Source organism: Charadrius vociferus, unplaced genomic scaffold, assembly GCF_000708025.1.
Source record: "Charadrius vociferus isolate BGI_N301 unplaced genomic scaffold, ASM70802v2 scaffold340, whole genome shotgun sequence".
Lineage (NCBI taxonomy): Eukaryota > Metazoa > Chordata > Aves > Charadriiformes > Charadriidae > Charadrius > Charadrius vociferus.
Window position 1 is genome coordinate 1679242 of NW_009646631.1, and position 15103 is coordinate 1694344.

General features: G+C 40.6%; 1 protein-coding gene across 1 annotated transcript in view; it reads right to left on the bottom strand.

The window, feature by feature from the left end:
- The window catches only part of HHAT (hedgehog acyltransferase), a 156778-nt gene that overhangs the window by 60381 nt on the left and 81294 nt on the right, over positions 1 to 15103 (bottom strand). Inside the window, exon 10 of the mRNA XM_009888609.1 lies at positions 5609 to 5753. Coding sequence (XP_009886911.1) covers positions 5609 to 5753 — 145 coding nt within the window. The remainder of the gene's footprint in view (positions 1 to 5608; positions 5754 to 15103) is intronic.

Here is a 15103-nt window from a genome sequence, read left to right on the forward strand (position 1 = left end):
CACCCTGCTGGACCTGTTGTTTGTGAACACAGAAGAACTTGTCGGGGATGAGACAGTTGAAGGCTGTCTTGGGCATGAAATATCAGAGTTTTTGATTCTTGGAGAAGCAAGGAAGGGGGTCAGCAGAACTGCCACCTGGGACTTCTGGAGGGCAGACTTTAGTCTTTTTAGGAGCCTGGCTGACAGAGTCCCTTGGGAGGCAGTCCTGAAGGGCAAAGGAGTCCAGAAAGGCTGGAAGATTTTCAAGGAAGTCTTAAAGGCACAGGAGCAGGTCATCCCCATGTGCCAAAAAACGAGCTGTTGGGGAAAGAGACCAGCCTGGCTGAACAGAGAGCTATGGTTGCAACTCGGGGAAAAAAAAGAGAGTTTACGGCCTTTGGAAGAAAGGGTAGGCCACTCACGAGGACTACAAAGATGTTGTGAGGCTACATAGGGAGAAAATGAGAAAGGCCAAGACCCAATTAGAACTTAAACTGTCTTCTACTGTTAAGGACAATAAAAATGTTTCTATAACTACATTAGCAATAAAAGGAAGACCAAGGATAATCTCCATCCTTTATTAGATGGGAGTAGAAACAGTCACAAAGGATGAGTAAAAGACCGAGGTACTTAATGACTTCTTTGCCTCAGTCTTTAATAGTAGAACCAGTCGTTCCTTGAGTACCCAGCCCCCTGAACTAGAAGACAGGGATGGGGAGAAGAATGAAGCCCCCATAATCCCAGAGGAAACCATGAGTGACCTGCTACAGCACTTAGACCTACACCAGTTTATGGGGCCAGATGGGATCCACCCAAGGGTACTGAGGGAGCTGGGGGAGTTGCTCACCCAGCCACTTTCCATCATTTTATCAGCAGTCCTGGCTAACCAGGGAGGTCCCAGTTGACTGGAGATAAGGAAATGTGACACCCATCTACAAGAAGGGCCAGAAGGAGGATCTGAGGAACTACAGGCCTGTCAGTCTGACCTTGGTGCTGGGGAAGGTTATGGAACAGATCATCTTGAGTGCTGTTACATGGCACATGCAGGACAACCAAGTGATCAGACCCAGCCAGCATGGGTTCCTGCTTGACTAACCTCATCGCTTTCTATGACAAGGTGACCCGCTTAGTGGATGAGGCAAGGGCTGTGGATGTTGTTTATCTGGACTTCAGTAAAGCCTTTGACGCCATTTCCCACAGCATTCTCCTGAAGAAACTGGCTGTTTATGGCTTGGAGGGGGGTACGCTTCTGTCATGGTTTGGGCTGTACTAGCCACTGGGTGAAAAACTGGCTGGATAGCCAAGCCCAGAGAGTTATGGTGAATGGAGTTAAATCCAGTTGGTGGCTGATCACAAGTGGTGTTCCCCAGGGCTCAGGACTAGGGCAAATTCTCTTTAGTATTTTTATCAATGACCTGCACCAGGGGATCAAGTGCACCCTCGGTAAGTTTGCAGACCCCACCAAGTTGCATGGAAGTGTTGATCTGCTTGAGGGTAGGATGGCTCTACACAGGGATCTGGACAGGCTGCATTGATGGGCTAAGGCCAATGGTATGAGGTTCAACAAGGTCAAGTGCCGGGTCCTGCACTTAGGTCACAGCAACCCCATGCAGCGCTACAGGCTGGGGGAAGAGTGGCTGAAAGCTGCCTGGCAGAAAGGGACCTGGGGGTTTTGGTTAACAGCCGGCTTAATATGAGCTGACAGTGTGCCCAGGTGGCCAAGAAGGCCAACAGCATCCTGGTCTGTATCAGGAATAGCGTGGCCAGCAGGACTGGGGAAGTGATTGTCCCCCTGTACTCAGCACTGGTGAGGCCACCCCTTGAATACTGTGTTGAGTTTTGGGCCCCTCACTACAAGAAAGACCTTTAAGTGCTGGAGGTGTCCAGAGAAGGGCAACGAAGCTGGGGAGGGCACAAGTCTTATGAAGAGCAGCTGAGGGAACTGGAATTATTTAGTCTGGAGAAAAGGAGGCTGAGGGGAAACCTTATCACTCCTGAAAGGAGGTTATTGCAAGGTGGGGGTCGGTCTCTTCTCCCAAGTAACAAGTGATAGAACAAGAGGAAATGGCCTTAAGTTGCGCCAGGGGAGGTTTAGATCTGATATCAGGAAAATTTCTTCACTGAAAGGATTGTCAAACATTGGAATAAGCTGCCCAGGGAAATGGTTGAATCACCATCCCTGGAGGTATTTAAAAGACGGGTAGATGTGGTGCTTAGGGACGTGGTTTAGTGGTGGTTTTGTCAGTATTAGGTTAATGGTTGGACTCAATGATCAGGTCCCTTCCAACCTAGACAATTCTATGATTCTATGGTAGAACACTCAGCTACCCTTCACTGCAGGACTTCTGCTCAGCCAGCCATTCTGTACTCGTGTGGTAAATCATTTCTAACCAAGGATGAAATTCACTTTTAGCTGGATGTCTGCTAAAGGACACCTTCTGAAATGTTAGACGTCCAATCTAATCTAAACTAGCCTGTACAAAATGCCTCTGAACTCAGTGAAGAGTGACAATGCATCTCATCCCATGCCAAGATAGATGTATGTGGGATGAACTGCCCTAAAGAGAGTCACTCCTCACAATTTAGCAAGTTAAATTAGATAGTTAAAGTACTGGTTTTTAGTTAAGTTAAATAATGGCTGCCCAGCTTTCAGACAGCTATTCAAAGTAAAATATATCTGACATGCACTGTGCGCTCTTCTCATTGATCTGGGCTCTGTTCCTCGAAAACCAGAGAAAGAACAGGAAGCGTGTTATACTTTTATCACCCAATATACTTGTGTCCCCTCCCAGCTCAATGTCTTTGGCCATGCTTGCTCCGATAACCATAGCCTCTTAACCAAAAGTACTGCACAGTGCTAGTCCCAGGAGAGAGCCCTTCCACAAAGAAGCCCCCTCGTTGAAGCCTCTCATTTTTAAGTGAAGCTTTAATTAATTACTCTGAATTAAAATCAGTTTGTTATGTAACTGCTTTCATACCCATGTCCTCTCCTCCCCACTCTCATACAGCTGTACAGATTTTTGATAATACTCCTTGCAAAAGAACATGGTAGATCCTCTTCAGTAACCAAAGAGCAAAACTAGAAGTGCATTTTGTATATTTTTAGCTTCAGTAAAACTTCCTTTTAAGAGTTACCCATTTTAAATTTGCATCACTGTCACACACATCCTAATGGGAAGCTGCTTTCCAAGCACAGTTTTTAGATATTATACAACAGAACTCATAATTTCTGACTACAAAGTGCTATACGCTGGACATTTAGGGTTTCAAAATACTGATAACCTGAGGTTCATTTACTTGCCAGACCTGAAAATGCCATGCAAACCACCTAACATTGCACCTAAACCTGGAGATCTGATTTCTGCTCTGAGATGCATTTTATTGCTTGTGTTTAGCATATACGTTCTTGACTAATTTTGTTAGTGATTTACAAATGCCAATTAAATTTACAAACTGTGAAATGCACATCTATTCTCCTATTTTCTTCCTACCTGTATACATACAAATATTTGTAGACATAGTTTTGTGGGATTTGAACTAAGGAAAGGAACAGATTATTCTTCGCAGCTGATGAGCAGGTGGACAGCTTTGTTTCCACAGCTCTCTATTCCTTACGTGATCTCTGTTCCTTACCTTATTTAGTTTGGTCTGAATATGATGAATTGGATTCACCAGAACAGTGCAGACTATACACAAATTTATTTACCTTTATCATTTAGCATTGCACTCTCCAAATACACATGTAGATTTTTGTTACAACTCCTACAGACCAGCACTTAAAATTCCTTTAATTGAAGACCATAGTTCTGAATAATCCTTCTGGATTTGACTGGCCTTCAATGCTCAGCATTTATTCCATAGTAGAAAACCACAATGGAGCAGGAGTGCTGAGGCAACAAAATCTTAGTGCATGTTTCAGTTTGTACACGTGAGTTATCAGTAATAGAATATGCTCACAGTAATTTGTGTGAACTAAGGATCCAGGCATATAAAGCTTAACACTGAGATTTCTACTAGTAGAGTATGAGTTGCACTAAGTAAAAGCTTTTATGTTGAAAAAATAAAGTTAAACCACAGCAATTTGATTAACATATCATGGAAACAAAAGTTACAAATGACTGAACTAATTTGCTATTTCTATCTGGTACCTAATACTGAGGTAACTATACGTACTCAAGTTATACGCAGAGCAATAGACCAAACAACTATTTAAAAAACCCCACCACATCAAACCTAGATAAAACATCAATAATTGATCTGGTTTAATTAAACACTGTTCTACTTGCTAAAACATTGTCCTTCATCAGATGCAAACCCCAGCATTCTGCCGACTGCTAACCCTTCCAAAGAGGAAGGCATACTTTCTCCATTTATAATATACAAATTCCATTAGGAAAATAATTTGCATGAAGCTACAAACCTGAAATGGACAATTTCACTAGTGCTTTTTTTTAATAGATAAGAAGTGATGTCTAACTTTACTTCCAAACTTCTTCTCACAGCTATTTTTTTCTACTGAAACTATTAGCCAAATAACATGGAGGAAACAATTTAAGAGAAAACAAAGCCTATTTAAAAAAACAGGAAATGAATCATTTATGTTTTAAAAGCAAAAACCAAACGTGAGCAAATGTTTCACCCCATCTTCCCTGCCCACTATTAACAAAAAGCTTCACTATAGTTTATGCTAAAAATGTACCTTTCTTAGGGTTGTTTGAATGTTTTTTCGCTTGAGCTCAGAAGAGAAATCGTTCAGTTTATGTACATAACTTACTCTTTAATAGCTTCATTTATTTGAAATGCTTCAGTAGGACCTTGCAACTCCAGAGCTGACCTCTAAACCATTGCAGGGAGCAAGAGAAGAAAACACTGAATGAAGGAACAACAGGCACTGGTGGTCTTTGTAGGAAGGCACAGAAGCCTTTTAGTACTTCCCTCATGAGGAAGAAATATTCCTCTACAAGATCTTTGACAATGTGGGGCTCTGGCAGCAATAAGAACCTAAGAAGAAAACTGGTCCTGCTTACATTGAACTCTGGCAAAAAAAATAAAGCTGGATTTGTCTCCTGAGTCAGCTCACAGCACAATGCTGCGCACTGCTTATTCAGCAACACCACAGGCTGATACTGTCACCTAAGTTCCCCTGTCCTCAAACCTTGTCCTCAATATCAGAAGATCCCTACCCTGACAACAGACCGGTGACAAAAAAAATATCTTAATTGCTCAATTATGCTGTATTATGCAGATCTCATTCACTAACCTTCCACAGAATCTATGGGGTTGGCTTTAGTACGCCTGTTCTTACTGATGTACCCGAAATGCAGAGCAGAAAAAAAACCAAACAACCTGGCTAACTTGTCACACATTTATTATTCGATCTTCAGTGATTTCACTGACAGAGAAGCCTGATAACTCTCTTTCTAAACTTGATGGGAGAAAGGCAATGTTTCTTTGTAGTCACACAGCCTGCCTAGTTATTTAGATTTTGTCAGACAGATTTTTGATGGTTTTGAACAGGAACAGAAAAAAAGTCACTCCCAGTTACTGCACTGAGAGAACCTGGCTCAGCCCACCCAAGGTAATATTTGGAAAGTTCTGTTACCTAGAAAGCACATAAAAATAAACTTGCCTTCCAAAAAGATCCTATTCCAGTAGATTTTTCCAACGTGATTTCCTCCAAGAAATATTAGATTTGATAAAATCAACATTGAAGTGCTAACAGATGCTAGGACAGCATGAAGTCGACGACGAATTCTTGGCGAGAAAAAACTCTCCTAAGGGGCAAAACAAAAGGTGCAGATGAAGTTAACAACCCCTACAATTTTTCAAGCAATGTTAGAAAAAGACATTTTAGTTACGACAAACAACTTTTATACAGAAGTTCAACTCCTTAAGGAACAGATCCCAAAACTTTTTAAACATCTCACAGAGTTCCCACCGACGCCATTTAAGTTTGGGTAAGACTTCACAATAAATAGTGGTGTTAAATCATACTTGAGGTTACGAAGAGACCTCTGGAGGTTACCTAGAAAGGTCATCAAAGCAGGGTCAGCTAGAACAGGCTGCTCAGGACTGTGTCCAGTTGGGTTTTGAATATCTCCGATGACAGAGACTGCACAACCTCACTGCAACTTGTGCCAGTGTTTGACTACCCGCACAGTAAAAAAGATTTCCTTACGTTTAAATGGAATTTCTTGTATTTTAGTTCGTACCTGTTGCCTTTTGTCCTGTCACTAAATACCACTGAGAAGAGCCTGGCTTCGTCTTCCCCTCTACAGTTAGGTGTTTATACACATCGATAAGACCCCCCTGAACCTTGTCTTCTCTAGGGTAAACAGTCCCAGCTTTCTCAGCCTCTTCTCTTACAGCAGATGCTCCAGTCCCCTTACCATCTTTGCAGCCCTTTGCTGAACTCACTCCAGCATGTGCATGTCTGTCTTGCAGAGCGGAGCCCAGAACTGGACACAGTTCTATATATTCTATGTCTTAACTTTTTTCTTATAAAATGTACTTGTTGATGAATTTTTGTTGACGGACATAAACAGTAAAAACATGCTTCTGGGATGGATAATACTATCAATAGGTTCCAGTATGGAGTTGCATCAAACAGCATCAAACAACTTCAGAAGTCATTAATGCTTTGGTTGATTAATTGTTCTAATGATATAAATAAACTAGGTCTCTGTCCACCATATACTAGTTTACATTTTTATGAATCTATATTTTGCATTATCACCTGAGATTTAAGCGCAGCACGTAGACTGCAAGAAGATGGTTAAAGAACGATGAGAAAGTTTTAGCTTCCTCCAATATTCAGCTGCTAGAACAAATTTTAAAGAGCATTATAGCACATCACAAGGAAATATTGTCTCATTACTGCATAAGAAAAATATATTGTTCATCATGGCCCCAGGCTGAAAGCCTCTTTACATAGTGCCTGAATCTGCAAAAGACTGAATGCTTCGTGTGAAGCGATGAGCATTTGCCAGGGCATGGGAACTAAGGAAAATATCAGTAGCTGCTCAGCCTTCATGTCATAAATGTTGATGTTGCAGAAAACCAAGTCTTGTGACTGCAGCATCAAAAAAAAGAGCAGAAATTAATCTTTAATATCTGCAGCGAGACCAGAATTCATGCTCAGATACCTGAAACAACATAAACATGCTCAAAGCAGACCTAAAAATACATTCCTAGACAATTAAATTGCTGGTTTTGTAAGCATCAAAACAAATGTTTCAAGTGATAGATTATAAAGTGACAAATCTTCAAATAAATCACAGCTACAAGCATAAAAATACAATTTTAACATATTACTGCAAAGAAGATCTCTGGTAAATTGAATGTCAGCCCCAGTCAGAACTATATCTAGTGTAAGAGTCAGTCTGAGTCAGCACAAAAATGGGGATACATAAACTGTATCAGCCTGTATGCGCAATACAGCAGTAGTCAATCTTGCATACAATACTATGAAAAACATTCATGTATGAAAACAGGGACTGAGATTTTTCTCTGAAAATTCTGGATGAAAACTAGGGCATCAGAGCAGAAGGGTAGAGAATATAAGATAATTATGTAAATATTCAGAGACACCGACAGTTACCTAGTGAAACAACTTTTTCCCTTTCTAGTGCTTTGCACCTCCAAAGCTGCCCAAGGGCTTCCAAAACATTCTCCTTCAGTTCACACACGGGTAGAGGATATCTTAAGTTTGTCTCTTCCTGAAATGCATAGTATGAATGCATGGTCTCATATATGAAAAATGTACGCCTTTTTGGAATGCATAAGGGCACGCACACAGAGAAAATGTTTGAAATCTTGCTATTAAATCAATGTTAACAACCAAGCTTAAATAAGGAGGATTTATGATCATGCTAGCTTGAACTGTTGTGTTAAAAGTCACCAAACTTACCCTCTTCTTACACCATGCTAATTAATTTTGATTGAGCTGTAGCTTACAATAGAGCATAGTCTATCATCGGATCTACCTTTCACTCTCCCTTTGTCTATCAAACTTATTCATCAACTCTATAGAGAAACAGCTTTAATTAGGAGAAGGAAAAAAAAAAAGAGAATCTTCTGGTAAAACTGTAGAAAGAATTAGAGATGGACAACCCATCAGACAGCTGACATTGGACTGCACTTTCCACCAAGGTACTGATTAGACCTGGTAAGTTTGTAAGGTCTGCCTGTTTTACAACGCAAGGCAATACAACTAAGACAAACAACATGAATAGCTAAAAAAGCTCAGCCATTTTTTTTTTTAAAAAAATATTAATGCAGTTACTAAAAAAAGAAATAAAAATGTCACATATAATACATCACCCTCTACAAAAGTGCTGTATGTTAAACAATATAAGTTAACTGTAGTACAGACTGTAAAAGCCTTTGGTCATTTATAAGGTATAAGGGAGTAGTTTAAGACAGAAAGAGTTTAGACAAACACTGAACCCTTTCTGGGTTTTGCTGTAGCTAATTTCCATTAACTTTGCTAGGCATTGATCCAAAAAGCAGTACACATTTTCCTGAGAGTCTTTGATGTCAATGCAGCTTTCACCCTGCTGCAACAAAGGTAAAAAAAGAAAACGCTCTTTAAACATCTCATGTCATCTGGAAAAAGCTAACTATGAAAGTACCTGAGCAGCTATTGTGCTCAAATTAATACACTGGAAGCATTAATTTACCCATGAAAAAGGAATGATGCTGGTCTAGATAATCCATAATAACATTTGTGATTGAAATAACTAACAGCATGTGGATTTTTCTGAATACACAGCAAGTTGTTTTCATCAAAGCAGACAAAATTAAAAAAAACCTCCACACCCACAACTCTTCATTATGCTATTTAACGCTTTTAACAACATGTTCCATTGCAACAATACAAGCAGCTGCTATAGATTTGTGGTGTTTCTCTGGATTTTATTGATGTGTCTTTCTCTTTCCTCTTTTCCTGTTGGAAATACAGCCAGAAGATAGAGTGGCAAAAGAGCACCTAGTGCAAAAATTACAATGAAGTTATGGCTGTCTGGCTGAAACCCTTATATTTACATCCTTCCTCAATGCTCCATCTTACTTGTAATCTCGCATCAATACCTCATCGTACTTTACTTTTAGTAATCACCCCCACTTCCTCACACACTGTGAAATAAATGGACTGTAGCATTTAAACTACGCAAAAAAATAGACATCTTGTCAAGATATTCAGTCCAAAGGCATGTGGCATGACACAGGAGGTGACTTACAAAGGTTGGCTCAGGCCAACTTTCCTGGGACTGAATGGAGTTTGGGTTGTTATTCCAATCCAATTTGTGCTGTAAATGAAGATCAGCCTCAGACATTTTTGCCAGAAGCTGGGAAAAACCTCTCTCTGCACATTGTTGGGTCTAACAAAATTGTCTACCATCAGATCTCTCTCAACTGGGATTTCTCAGTCATCTTACAAAAATAAACGAGACTATCATGTAGTAGGGTACCTTGAAATGTAAATCTCTGTATGTGTTTGAGAGGGGTGGAAGAAGACAGGCGTGAAAAGAATCATAGAATACCATGTTGGAAGGGATCTCAAGGATCATCTGGCCCAGCCTTTCTTTCTAAAGGCACTGTCTAGACAAGATTGCCCAGCACCCTGTCCAGCTGAATCTTAAGTGTCCAACGTTGAGGAATCCGCCACTTCTCTAGGGAGATAATTCCGATGGCTAATTGTTCTCATTGTGAAAAATTTTCCTCTTGTGTCTAATCGGAATCTCCCCAGAGGTAACTTGTACCCATTATCATGTGCCTTCTTCATGTGATCCCTTGTAAAAAGGGAGTCTCCATCTTCTTTGTAGTCACCCTTTAAATACTGGAACATGGTGATAAGGTCTCCTCTAAGCTTTCTTTTCTCAAGGCTGAACAATCCCAATTCTGTCAGCCTTTCCTCACATGGCAGGCTTCTCAGTCCTTTGATCACCTTTGTGGCCCTTCTCTGGACCCTCTCCAGACTGTCCACATCTTTTTTGTATAGCAGGGACCAAAACTGAACACAGTATTCCAGGTATGGCCTGACAAGTGCTGAGTAGAGTGGGACAATGACTTCTTTATCTCTGCTGGTGATGCCCTTGTTGATGTAACCCAGCATCCTCTTGGCTTTCTTTGCCACTGCAACACACTGTTTGCTCATATTGAACCACCAGGACCCCCAGGTTTGTTTCCACAGAGCTGTACCCCAGCCAGGTAGATCCCAACCTGTGCTGCACTCCTGCATTATGTTTTCCCAGGTGCAAGACACTTGTCCTTGTTGAACTTCATAAGGTTCTTGTTAGCCCACTCTTCCAGCTTTTCCAGGTCTTCCTGCAGGGTGCCTCTCTTCCAAAGTGTCCACTACCCCCCTGTTTTGTATCATCAGCAAACTTCATCAGGGTACACTTGATGCCATCATCCAGATCACTTATGAAGATACTAAACAGGTTTGGGCTCAATATCGATCCCTGGGGGACCCCACTTGTGACAAGCTGCCAATTTGAAAAAGAGCTATTTACACCACCCTCTGGTTGCAGCCTGTCAGCCAGTTCCCCACCCACCACACAGACCACTTGTCTAGACCGTAAAGCATCAGTTTCTCTAGGAAGAGGCTGTGAGGAAAATACTCACTTTATTTACTCTGCAAGGTAATTACACCCCTATGAGTCCAAAACAAAGAAAAATGGCAGGAGAAGTGGCTCCAGACAGCAGAGCATCATTTAAAAGAACTTCTCTCTAAGGTGAGGTTGAGCTAATCAACAATAAATTTGCATTTTCACTTATTTACAGCACAGTGTACAATGATATTAATGAATGGCACGGAGAGATGAAATTGAGGGTCCAGAAGTGTTTTTCGTAAATGCATTTATATCTCCTAGCTAGCCAACAACAGAGAAAATACTTTGGGGAATACTGACCAGAATAAGTCATCCACCATCCTATGTGGAAGTCGAGCACATGCCCAAGACTGTATTTTGTACAGCAGTCAAAACTAGGCAGTCCTATACAAAATATCGCACTGAAGTCTTCTACAGAAATATATTCCCCAGTATTTTATCAGGGATCCAATCCTCCATCTTCCTACGGCTACCATTCTTGAACTTTTTCTAGCAACAGCAGTGGCCCCATGGTGACTTGGCATGTCCCAAATGCTCATTATTCAGAGGGTTGCTGAATCTATTTGCAGTAGCTTGTTTTGGGAGCAGGTCACGTGCATCGCACTGTTTTAGGGAGGGCTCGGGAACTGGGGTGCTTACTTTCCACCACACTGCAAACCCAGTCTCATTGACAGGGTGACACGTGACAAAAAGCCTCCCCTGACAGACATTAGCTGGTAACTTCTTGGCAAGTGCTCAGAAGGTCGAAACTATCTCTGCGTGCTGCCTTTGCAATGCATCTCATTTATATAGCTGCTCTGGGACAGATTAAAGAAAACTTCTACATAAAGTCAGTGACGTTATCAAGCTTGCTCATACTAAAAATACTTTAACAAGTCCCGTGTAAGGGAATTAAGTTTGCTGCAATTTAAACAAGAGTCCATCTTCATGTGGTAAAATAGAGATTCACAACATTTATTTCTTTTTGAACTGACCTTATAGAGACTTGATAATCCAAGCACATGGCAAAATAAGACCGTATGGTAAAATTGGAGAGGCAGTTGAATATTTCTTACGGGAACATATGCACCATGGAATAAGACTGTCAGATAGTATGGCCAGAGTGACATGAAACATGTGCTTGATACTACAAACTGCAACATTACAGATTAACATTATTCTATTTTCATATGCCTTTGGTTTTTAAAGGGTCAAAATAATCTAGTACAATTTTTAGAAGAGTTGCCTTTTTTTAAAAAATGTATTTAATTACTATCTGTTCTACAGATTTAATCCTCTCCCACTTTGACCTATCAGCTGACTTATCCATAATAATTTTAAAATAAGATACACAAACTGCACTATTTGTTGTGTTGAAGAAATCAAGTAAATTAACTTGAATATAACTGAATATAACACAACTAAGTGTTATATTCATGGTAGTGAATTATCTTTCACTGCCTTTCCTAGCGTATGAGGGGGAGTAAGTGTGCTTCCTACAGTTATTAAAGCTCCATCCTTTCAATTTCTTGAATCACAACTGAAGACTAAGGCCTGAATTTGTTTACTTCTCTACAGAAGCAACAGAGACCATCCAGTCAATCTTAACAACGCTTCTAAGTGCTCTCTTGTAGAAAATGTTCTTAGATAAATAACGGGCCATCTCTTCAATGTCTATCCCTGAACCCTGGTAATCACCCCATTACCACGAGAGTGAACACCTCAACGCGTTCCTTGAATCTGGGCCATCCGCAATGCAGCCATTTGCCAAAAATAACAGGACAGCATAAAAACAAGAGCACGGGTGAAAAGCTGAAGGAGAGCGAGGAGCAGATGGGACAGTGGGAAGGGAAGCAACACATCCTGACTAACAGTTACCGGCTATTTTATCTATCTGCAGTTAGGCACACTGAAAATGGAGGGCAGGGTGTGACTGAGCAGCTGGGGGAGCAGATGGGACGGAGGAAAGGCTGAAAATTGTGACAAAGCTCTGCTAAACAAAATGTCAATTTATTTAGTTTTTTAAGTGAGCAGTAGAAATGAAGACGGGTTGGGTCCAAGCAGTAGGGCAACTTCTAAAAATGTTTGTTAATACACATTGTCAATGGGTAATAGTGACAAAAGTGTGTTTGGGAGACTGCAGAAATGAAGGGAGGGACTACATGTGCTCATTAATGTTGGTAAAAGTTAGGCTCAAAGAGCAGCAGGAGCAAGGGAAAGGCAGCTGATGAGAAGCTGACACGTTAATATAATACCTGCTCCTGCCCTCTAAAGCTAAGGGACAGATGTTGAATAGGATAAGAGACTGTACCACAGGATGGAAAAGCAGCAAAAATAAAGAATTGTGGTTGAATACACATGCAAAATATCCATTTATGAAATAATCCAAAAGAAATTGTGGAATCCACAGAGCTGTAAGAGGAACAAGATAAGAAACAGGCCTGCAAGCAGAAAGTGAATGAGATGTACTAACAGATCTTATGCATCAATAACTGCCACACCAAATGGAAGAATAAATTTAATTTTCCATCAACACATACTGCACCTTTCAGTAATCAACGGCAATCGTTCCTGTTTGCTCTGTTCTTCATCTAGCTTTAACCCAGAACCAGTCCCCTTTACTTTGCTTTGCTTTATTTTTTGACATTTTATTTTGCTTGCCGATGTTCCCTCCCTTCTCCCTAAGCTGAACTGTGGCCTGAGGTCAGCTCCTGTTTCTTTTCAAGCTCCTGTTTCCTTCCAAAGCAAAGGTAAAAATTAGCTCCTGGAAGGTTCACACATGAAGGCGGGAACTGACAACATTTTTCCAAGAGAGAGGATGATGCAAATGACCTGTAATTCCCTACATCACTCCTATAAAAAGAGGACCACACAATTAAAATCAAGAAGCTGTCAGTTATGATCTATTTTCACAAATAGAACTTGTTTCTGAATTTAGAAATAAATGCTATATATAGTATTTGAGAAGATACTCATCTTCTCTATTGATGTCTTACTAAACATTCACTCAACAAAACGCTGTCTTGCACTAGCACCAGTTCATTTTTAGATTTTCCAAAAGATTTACATTTATAGCATCTCTCACCAAACAGCCAACCCCCCCTTCTGTTTGAAGAAAGCCTCCTACCAGCTTGTATGTATGCACTACACTTACAGATGCATGTGTGAAAGTTTGACATACACAGAAGTAAATTTCGGTACTTGCTCCTACACTTACTCTTCACCCTCAAAAAACATGCCCAAACATCTTTTTTTTTTTCAAAGTGGCAGCTTGTGAAAATGCAAAATGAACAGCATTGAAATGCACCATCCTCTTTTCTGGTTTATGTTTAAAGCAGGGAATTTAACCAAGTAATGGCAGTGTACATACTCGCATAAACGTATCTCAGCTCTAACCAAGGAGGACAGATTGAGAGAACCATGGACTCTCCTCTGTGTCCAGGTCCTTGACATCCTTATTTTTGTTATTCCGGTTCCCATTCTTCTTCTCTTGGTTCCCTCATCCACATTTTAATGTTTTTACCTCTTAAAGTGTAATCAAATTGGGAAAGGATCTAACTTCACCGATCATTAGTGCTGCATTTTGGTCCTGCCCTTATGGCCCCCCCCCAAACTGCCACTGTGAAACTGTTAACAAATAAATAATCCACAGTAATAATCCCCACGGAGACATCTGATAAACACTCTCAGCAAATACAGACCTTGCTTTCCCTCTGGCAAGTTTCTGTAGCTCAAGAGACAGGAGAAAGACAAGTGCGACTGCTCCTTGGTACTTTAACTTGTATTTCCTTAACTGCTGACATCTATTGTCTGGACTAATTTTTGAGGTGAAAAACAGACCGAGGTTGTATTCATGTAACAGTATCAAAGAAGCACATAATCAGCATCACTCTGCCTTGTTTTCACCCTGTAGCATGATTTACTTGCTTTTCAAACTGCATTACGGCCTGAGTACCAGAAAACTGCCTGATGTCTCCAAAACAGAAGAGGAAGTAAATAATGCTGGTAGGTGAGAGAAACATCTTTTTGTTATGACAACTGAGCAGCTATGCAAGGGACTTCCCAGCTGACATTGTGGTCTGAAGCAGAGCAGCAATCATCTGGTTAAAGACAGATGGAAAATCACAACAGTTTCTCTACTGCTGACATAAAAAATATTTCTTGGACAGATTTGACAAAAAAAAAAAAAAAAAAAGGATGCTTGTACTCAAAACGTAGGAAATGATAGAATGTTATCTCTGAAATCTTACTGCAGCCACTTTTGTCATTCACCGTATAAAAGCCTGTATCATATCACATATGCCTGTCCCTCACACAGAACACCACCTACTAGATTCTCAGTCTTTGTTACTGAGTCTGAGGCAAGAAGTTCTCTCAGTAAAGAAAATCAGAGTCAGAGTGCAAGCGTGTCTGCACATGTGTGTTTTCAGCAGGGCTCTCAAAATGTTTTTGGGATCCACTTCCACAAAGACAAATGAACCTTTACAACACGAAGTGGGAGAAGAGAGAAAAAACTAAAGTCAAGCACAAGC